Source organism: Oncorhynchus mykiss, chromosome 22 (genome assembly GCF_057628025.1).
Source record: "Oncorhynchus mykiss isolate SJ-2025 chromosome 22, ASM5762802v1, whole genome shotgun sequence".
NCBI lineage: Eukaryota > Metazoa > Chordata > Actinopteri > Salmoniformes > Salmonidae > Oncorhynchus > Oncorhynchus mykiss.
Window position 1 is genome coordinate 49,211,610 of NC_143043.1, and position 9,125 is coordinate 49,220,734.

Below are 9,125 nucleotides of genomic sequence, written 5' to 3' on the forward strand. Positions count from 1 at the left end.
GGTCTTCCAGCATTACAACGACCCGAAACACACATCCCGTGCAACTAAGGAGTGTCTCCGTAAGAAGCATCTCAAGGTCATGGAGTGGCCTAGCCAGTCTCCAGACCTGAACCCAATAGAAAATCTTTGGAGGGAGCTGAAAGTCCGTATTGCCCAGCGACAGCCCCGAAACCTGAAGGATCTGAAGAAGGTCTGTATGGAGGAGTGGGCCAAAATCCCTGCTGCAGTGTGTGCAAACCTGGTCAAGAACTACAGGAAACGTATGATCTCTGTAATAGCAAACAAAGGTTTCTGCACCAAATATTAAGTTCTGCTGTTCTGATGTATCAAATACTTATGTCATGCAATAAAATGCAAATGAATCACTTAAAAATCATACGATGTGATTTTCTGGATTTTTGTTTTAGATTCCGTCTCTCACAGTTGAAGTGTACCTATGATAAAAATGACATGCTTTGTAAGTAGGTAAACCTGCAAAATCGGCAGTGTGTCAAATATTTGTTCTCCCCACTGTATATGGACGGAATTAATCGAACAAAAGGACCAATTGTGATGTTTATGGTGCATTTTGGGGCGCCAACAAAAGAAGCTCGTCAAAGGTAAGGCATGTTTTGTATTTTATTTCTGTGTTTTGTGTAGCGCCTGTAGGGTTGAAATATTTTATCCTCTTTGTTTACTATTGTGCTATCATCAGATAATAGCTTCTTATGCTTTCGCCGAAAAGCCTTTTAAAAATCTGACATGTTGGCTGGATTCACAACGAGTGTAGCTTTAATTGAGTATCTTACATGTGTGATTTAATGAAAGTTTGATTTTTATATCAATTTATTTGAATTTGCCGCATTTCCCTGGTTTTTGGCCAAGTGGGACGCGAGCGTCCCCTATCCGAAAAGTGGTTAACTAACTGTTTTTTAAAAGTCAGCTTAATGTATATACTAGTACAACATACATTTCAATCATTAGAATAATTTTCGTACACTCGAGAAAACAACATATACTTAGTTTTACACAAATTCTATAATAATTTAAGGTCAATAAAGATTTGATGCAAAATAATGAAAGCATAATGTAGTTCAGATAGAGCACGATCAGCAGGGCGGACGATAGAGTACACAACTGTATCAACGGCTTGAATTTCTGACAAAATAATATTATTAATGTATACAATATATTTGTTTATTAGACATTCCAACATATAACTCAATATTGAGATGCTAAAAAATGTATATGCAATATTATTTTTTTGTTTGGTCAGGGCGTGAGTTGGAGTGGGCATTCTATGTTTTTGTTCTATGTTTTGTATTTCTGTGTTTGGCCTGGTATGGTTCCCAATCAGAGGCAGCTGTCAATCGTTGTCTCTGATTGAGAACCATACTTAGGTAGCCTGTTATTTTCTGTTAAGTGTGAGTTGCACCAGACGGAGCTGTTTCGGTTGTGCCTTTTGTTACTTTGTATTTAGTGTTCAGTTATATTTAATAAAAGGCCGGACACGTACAACGCTGCACCTCGGTTCTCACCTTCTTCCACCAATGGCCGGTACACATGAGGAAGGAAGGATTCACTGATTATTGTTTTATCCTGGGCTGCTGCCTGGTGTTCGGAGTTAGGGTAAGGCCTTTAGTACAAAAACGTAGATGAACATCTGTTTCATCTGCTGAGTCCCTAATGATGCATGTACCCCTGTCCACTGTAAACACAAAAACAGCACACTTTTTTGTTTTTAATGTATAAATATTTTTATGGATAACATTTTTGGGGACTTAAGCTGAAAATAGTGTGATGGTGAAGGGCTACGTAAAGGACCGGGCACAGTTTGCTTCTGAGAATCCTTGTCTAACGCTGTCGGTTCCCAATCAATTATGCCCGGTAGCCTTTGGGTATCATACATAGGTTAGAAAGTGTTAACATGTATTTATATGAAATAGATACATTTTAAATTATAAGAATACGTCCATTTGACATATTGCCTAAAAAAATATGTTTAAATAAAAAAAAAATCATTGTCCATCTGTTTCTGAATATCTGTAAAAAATCGTTGTCTTTCTGTTTTAGAATATCATGACTTAAAGTTGTTTCTGTCTCGGAGTTGTTCGTAACCTGTTGTCTGCCAATTTCAAACAACCGCAAATCAACGACCTCCGAAATGTTGTTTAAAGCGGTGAAATCGTCCGAATTCATTGTTTTACACCTCATGTCGAATTCATTGTTTTACACCTCATGCCGAATTCATTGTTTTACACCTCATGTCGAATTCATTGTTTCACACCTCATGCCGAATTCATTGTTTTACACCTCATGTCGAATTCATTGTTTTACACCTCATGTCGAATTCATTGTTTTACACCTCATGCCGAATTCATTGTTTTACACCTCATGCCGAATTCATTGTTTTACACCTCATGCCGAATTCATTGTTTTACACCTCATGCCGAATTCATTGTTTTACACCTCATGCCGAATTCATTGTTTTACACCTCATGTCGAATTCATTGTTTTACACCTCATGTTCCGGGATACCTCTTCCGTTTCGACCATGTCCTCCAGGGGTGTAGGGGATTCGGATGTCTGTTGTACATTTTATCATAAAAAATACATAGAGTAGATATATCGTAGCATTCTGTGTCCTCCTGTTGCTCCTAGGAATTCCATTCTGTCGACGGCTGTTCCATAGCATTTATCCCAGGGTGCAGTTGTCCCAATGTTTGATATCCTGCGGACGTTAGATAATATTAACATGTTATACGATATATATACCTTTTTTAAATGACAAGAATATGGGCATTTGACATTTAAAAAATGTATGTCATCGGCATAAAACACATGTAACTCCTGTTTAATATTCAAATAATATTCAAACAATTCCCCGACTCCAAATCTTAAAATATATTATTTTCACTAACTCACCTTCAGAAAGTGACATTAGGAGGGATTCACGGATGAGCTTTTTATCTGTCCTGGCCTGTTGGCCTGTGGGTTTGTAGGCGCAAACTCGTTCGCGGTCTTAGCTCAAAAGGAGAGATGGTACCAAACGAGTTTACAGGGTATGGGTTGACTTTTTTTCGGGCGATATCCTGTATGCAACACCCTGTATATTTGGTTTAGATTACAAAGGTAGTGATTTCAAACTCCAGGAGGGGCGTCGAGACAGTAAGACGAGGCCCTTTTGATTTCCTACATCCTCAGGGTTAGCACCTTGGGGGTGTCCGATGTAAATTTATAGACCGGGGTGGGGGCACCCTGTGCTGATTAGAAATATCAATGTTTAACCCCGGGGGTCGGTCTAGATATAGTGTATTCTTTCTGGGGTCTGTTTGACTTTTTAGCCCCCACATCCTCTGGGGGTGAGAAATTAGGATTTGAAAAGGCATATGTGTCAATGAATCGAAAGTCCCCATTTTAAGAGACGCCGTCACACTTTTTGGTGGGGGGTAGGCAGTTATCTGTACATACCGTTTGCAAGATAGTGCAAACCTTGGTTTCAAACAACCCCTGCAGAGAGAGAGAGGGCCTTGACTGCAGATGCCTGGGCATTGTTGAACACACACCCCCTACCCTTTTTGTTTTTGAAACACGCACACGCCAGCACACGCCAGCACACGCCAGCAAACGCCAGCACACGCCAGCACACGCCAGCACACGCCAGCACACGCCAGCACGCACACGCACACTGCTTTTCCGAAAGCCTTTTTCTCCGGGGCATGCTTATTACACCCTAAACCTGAATCTGAAATGACCTTAAGGATCTTTCTTAACCCCTATTAATTTTTGAGTTCTAATCTCCCTCTTTCAAAATCCCCCCGGTGTACATGCACCGGACATCCATAGGCTGGAGCCACCTGGAAGCTTGGTGCATGTACATATAAAGAGAACTAAATAGGAAACTCAACAGTGTGTTAGGCTGAGAAACATTATTTAAATGTTTGTTTTATTGTTGTTGAAAGCTTGAAATGTACACAATGCGAAGGGACCTTGTTTCTAACACCCCATGCAGAGACACCCACACACACACACACACACACAATCCCCCTCCCAGACATTCCTGCTTCATAGACAACAACCCTAAGGGCAATACAATAGGGGGTGTGGGGCCATTCTCTTTCAAATGTTCAAACTTCATAGGAATAGATTCAATATATGCATAAATTAGCAGACCCTCTAACGAGTGACCATAGGGTCATATATCATACATTTGACGTGTGCCGTCAACTTAATTATCTCAAACAACCAAGTTTTCTATTTTTTGGGCATTATTTCTTGTTTGTTTCACAAGAAAATATTTTGTATCTTCAAAGTGGTAGGCATGTTGTTTAAATCAAATGATACAAATCCCCCGAAAATGAATTTTATTTCCAGGTTGTAAGGCAACAAAAAAATGCCAAGGGGGGTGAATAATTTCACAAGCCAATGTACAACACCAGGTGTCGTAGGGAGGCCAAGAAGATCATCAGGGACCTCTGCCCCCACCCCAACGACATTAATCACTGTTGCAGTTGTTAATGTTTTTTTTATTTAACTTGGTTGCCACTCTCGCTCAATGGTCATGCTGCTCCCCCACTTCCTCAACAGTTTTTCCTCTGCCTCCAACCCAATAGACATTTACAATGACATTTAAATTCTATTGTTTATTTGTTACCATTTTCATTATTTTATTTAACTTAGTTCAAGCTCAGAGCCTGTGATTTTCACTGTACCCTCCAATCCTGCAACCCTGTACATGTGACTATTAAATACAGAATCGAAATGAAAATGAAAGTCCCCTATATTGGGGAATTAACATTTAAGAAGTTAATACGAGATCATTTCAGGATCACATATTAAAGTGATAATTATCTTGTATTAACGTGATCATTATTTTTTATTAACTTGATAATTATCTCATAAAATGTTCAATTCAAAAGTTTTTGTGTGCTTGGTACCACCATACATTCAAGACCCAACATTTGAAATGATTCCTGCCAAAAGTTTCAGATACAAACTTCAATTGACAGCACAATTAGTGAGTTCGAAAATGACTTGGGGAGGGGTCTAAAAAATGTTTGCTTTGGGGGAGGGTTGTGTGGATTTTTAGTGGGCACGAGGAAGGGCAGCATGTTTTGTCCTTAGTTTACATTCACCGTTTTGCAGAATTTTCTACATAATTTGTTCCGTTCTAGACAATTTACCCCGTCTTCTTGCGTTAAGGAGTTAAGGTAGGCTACTTTCCTTATACACTAGCCTACGCCACAGTAACCACATGGGTTGCCACTGTCTGCTCTGAGATCATTTTCATCACACTCACACCTTTGATATTTGCCTCTCTGAAGGCCACAAAACAACATGTTTCATTGCCCGTGACGAGGGATTTGACTTCACAATGAGCCAGATTCAAGTAACTTCCATGACAGCTTTGTGTTGCTGAAACTTGAAGCAGCAACCACGGCACAATCAGTTGGGAGGTGGACTACACATAGAGATGAAAATTAGACTCATTTGAATAATCCCTCCACAGGGCTACCTGGCCAACTTCCTCCACGGGGAGAGTGCCCATTGCAGCTCAACGAGAGACTGAACGGCACCAACCATGGTCCTGCAGACCATTTTTTTTGCTGGAGCCTCAGGACTGTTAGGGTTAACTTGAAGAGTGTGGGTGGTACGTGGAGAAAATTGAAGGAAAGTTTGATTTGACATGTTTTGTGCATATTTTTTTCATCACCCATAATAAAACCTTTATTTCATTGAGTCTCCTGTAAATAAAAGGCTTTGGTATTATTCGGACAGATAGCCTCTTCTCAGTTTGTTACAGACACACTTTACACCTTACACAGAAAGTTCAGATAGAAATGGACTTTATAGAACAGACAAAATTCTCTTCCACATGAGTCAAGATATTGTGAATTATACTGCCATCCTATGGCCACTACATACAGAAAACAATCTCTGGGTTATACTTATCCATTATTAATTAATAATTATTTAGTGTGTTACCCAATCACTATATTCATTCACGCTCAACAGCTTCTGAGAGAGCTGCTCTGGCGTGACCCCTGACATGGCAGCAGTGATGGAGTGAGAGTAGTGATAGTGTTCATACCCAGTATGTTGAGGTTGAAGTATCTGCTGTGGTCTCCTCCACTGTTGTGTTTAATCATTACTGCATATAGTAGTTATTTATAAATGTCATAATACCCAGGTGATTCATATTTAACAAATGTGTGCGTAATAATAAATGGTGAGCAAACTGTAAATTCAAATGGCTTATTACTGAACATTATAAAGTCTTACACATAACTGCATATTCTTGCATTTTACCCTCAACTACTTAAACAATACACCATTGAGATAGACTTGGACGTCGTCTAATATCATGCTGTATTGAACATTTCAACTTCACTGCACTTGTTAAAGGTGTTGTGTCACTATGTAGCCACTAGAGGGTAATGTTAGACAATATATATAATGATTCATGACTTCCTCAAAATGTACTTTTAGAATAATTAAATACTATTTATCATTAAATAACATGGAACAACCACAGGCTTCGGAATTTGGAGAATACAACCCAAAATGACTACAGTGTATTTTATAAAACAAGCTTGTACCTTCTTATGCATTCTCCTTTTTTTATTTATGCCTTAAACTTTATTCAAGTCATTCCAATCCAATCCAGCCAAATCATTCTGTATCAACACCACATTCATCTATGTATTGTCAGTGTATTGTTACATGAAAGAACAATTGTATAACAAAACTATGTCAAACCTTTTTTTTTAAACTTAGAAATACAAATACAGGAACTACGAACACCTTAACTTCAGAGTTAAAATATGTTTAGCAGTCACTTTGAACCATGGATAAAAGAAAGCATAAATTATTGGATTAATTAAGGAATTAACAAGTGGCAGAAAGCTGAGGATGAATGATAGTAAATTGTCACTTAAAAAAGAAACAAAGAAAAAAGAAAATAGAAATGGAATCCAACAACTTAGATAGGTGAAAACAACAATAGACAGAGTTTTTGCTGCTTTTCTCTCAGACTTACTTGCCTGTACAGTTTTAACACCAGACACATTGGCAGCCTCTTTTGAAAATACCTTTCTGGCCTGTGATCTGGCCACCACAAAGATTTTCAAATAAAGTGTTATAATAATAGAGCACGGGACAACCATTGTAAATACAAAGTCAATTATATTTCCCCAGGTTATTCCTACGACAATAAAACATTCATTCAAACACCGACTGGGTACCTGTACATTTACAATGTCTTTTATAATAGCAGCATTGTATATGGTACAACAACACCAGGTAATTGATATACAACACATCATTCTTGTTATTGTTATTTTAGAGTGGTACAATAAGGGATAACACACAGCAACATAGCGGTCAATCAAGACCAAACTGCCCAGTGATAAAGAAGTACATAAACAAGTAATGTAGAGAAGAAACGCACAGAAATATTTCCCAAAACCCCAGCATGATTCAATTATTGCTACAGTCATTACTGGTATCACAATCAGTCCCACCAGGAGATCTGACACAGCCAGAGCGAGGATGAGCAGGTTGGTTGGAGTGTGGAGTTGCTTGAAGTGAAAGATGGAGATGATCACCAGTACGTTCAAAAATACTGTAACTGCTGAAATCACTGAGAAGAAGATGTACAGTGTTATGCAGATAGATATCGATAGCAAAGCATTTCTGCAAGAAGAGTTTCTGTCTTGAAAACAGTATTGAATATCTTCATGTTTCTCCATTTGAAAAACTAAATCTAAATGCTGAGGTCCTGCTCCTGCTTGGTCCTGTGTGTGACCCTGTCAGGTCCGCCTTCTGACAAACTCTGAGCTCTGCCCCTCTATTTATCCCTGAGTTACTGACAGCCACTCCCCTCCCCGGAGTCTCTCTGCACACAAAAGCACAAACACATACACAAGTAAGCACACAATGATGTAATGTATGACATAATTGTTTGTTGCTTTGGCCCTTCTATTTTTGTTTCATCGGACATTTCTCCAAAAAGTACGATCTTTGTTCCCATGTGCAGGTCTTGGCTGATTTCTTTTGATTTTTCCATGATGTCAAGTAAAGAGGCACTGGGTTTGAAGGTAGACCTTGAAATACATCCACAGGTACACCTCCAATTTACTCAAATTATGTCAATTAGCCTATCAGAAGCTTCTAAAGCCATTAAATAATTTTCCAAGCTGTTTAAAGGCACAGTCAATATAGTGTATGTAAACTTCTGACCCACTGGAATTGTGATACAGTGAATTAGAAGTGAAATAATCTGTCTGTAAACAATTGTGGGGAAAAATGACTTGTGTCATGCACAAAGTAGATGTCCTAACAGTTTTGCCAAAACTATAGTTTGTTAACAAGAAATTTGTTGAGTAGTTGAAAAACAAGTTTTAATGACTCCAACATAATGCCACGCCCTGACCGTAGAGAGCTTTTATGTCTCTATTGTGGTTTGGTCAGGGTGTGATTTGGGTGGGCATTCTATGTCCTTTTTCTGTGTTTTGGCCGGGTATGGTTCTCAATCAGGGAAAGCTGTCTATCGTTGTCTCTGATTGGGAACCATACTTAGGTAGCTTTTTTCCACATGGGTTTTGTGGGTAGTTATTTTCTGTTTAGTGTTTGCACCTTACGGACTGTTTCGGTTTCATTTATTCTCTTGTTATTTTGTATTAGTGTTCAGTTCAATAAACAAACATGAACACTTACCACTCTGCGCTTTGGTCCTGTAACGAATTGGGTGTAGTGGGTGCGAAGTCAGGCACAGGAAGCAGAGAGTTCAGGGTAGTGCTATTTAATGCACAAACGGCGAACAAAAGCCACCCCATGAAACACAGGGCGCACAAAAAACAAATGCCCCAAACACGGGGACTAAAACAGTCCAGCAAAAACCCACGAACAGAAACACGTTAACCTGAAACGTGCACACTAGTCACACAAACAATCCCACACAAAGAGCAGGCGGGCCGGCTGGCTAATAAAGCCCAACAGATGTAACCAATAAACAGACAAGGAGGGGGAGGATGAATCAGTGGCAGCTAGTAGGCCGGTGACGACTACCGCCGAGCGCCACGAGAGCGGGAAGGGGAGCCACCTTCGGTAGGAGTCGTGACAGGTCCGACTACTCTTCCTCATCT

At 39.4% G+C, this 9,125-nt stretch overlaps 1 protein-coding gene across 1 annotated transcript; it reads right to left on the bottom strand.

Annotated features, from left to right (window-relative positions):
- Positions 1–6,359: 6,359 nt before the first annotated feature.
- Positions 6,360–7,730, bottom strand: LOC110502134 (trace amine-associated receptor 13c-like). Its single transcript, XM_021580001.3, has one exon. It carries the CDS (start codon positions 7,728–7,730, stop codon positions 6,774–6,776), a length of 957 nt encoding a protein of 318 aa, XP_021435676.3. The 3' UTR covers positions 6,360–6,773.
- Between the last annotated feature and the right edge of the window lie 1,395 nt (positions 7,731–9,125).

Coding starts and splice junctions, on each gene's coding strand:
- LOC110502134 (XM_021580001.3), bottom strand. CDS start 7,730: ATGGAGAAACATGAAGATATTCAATACTGTTTTCAAGACAGAAACTCT.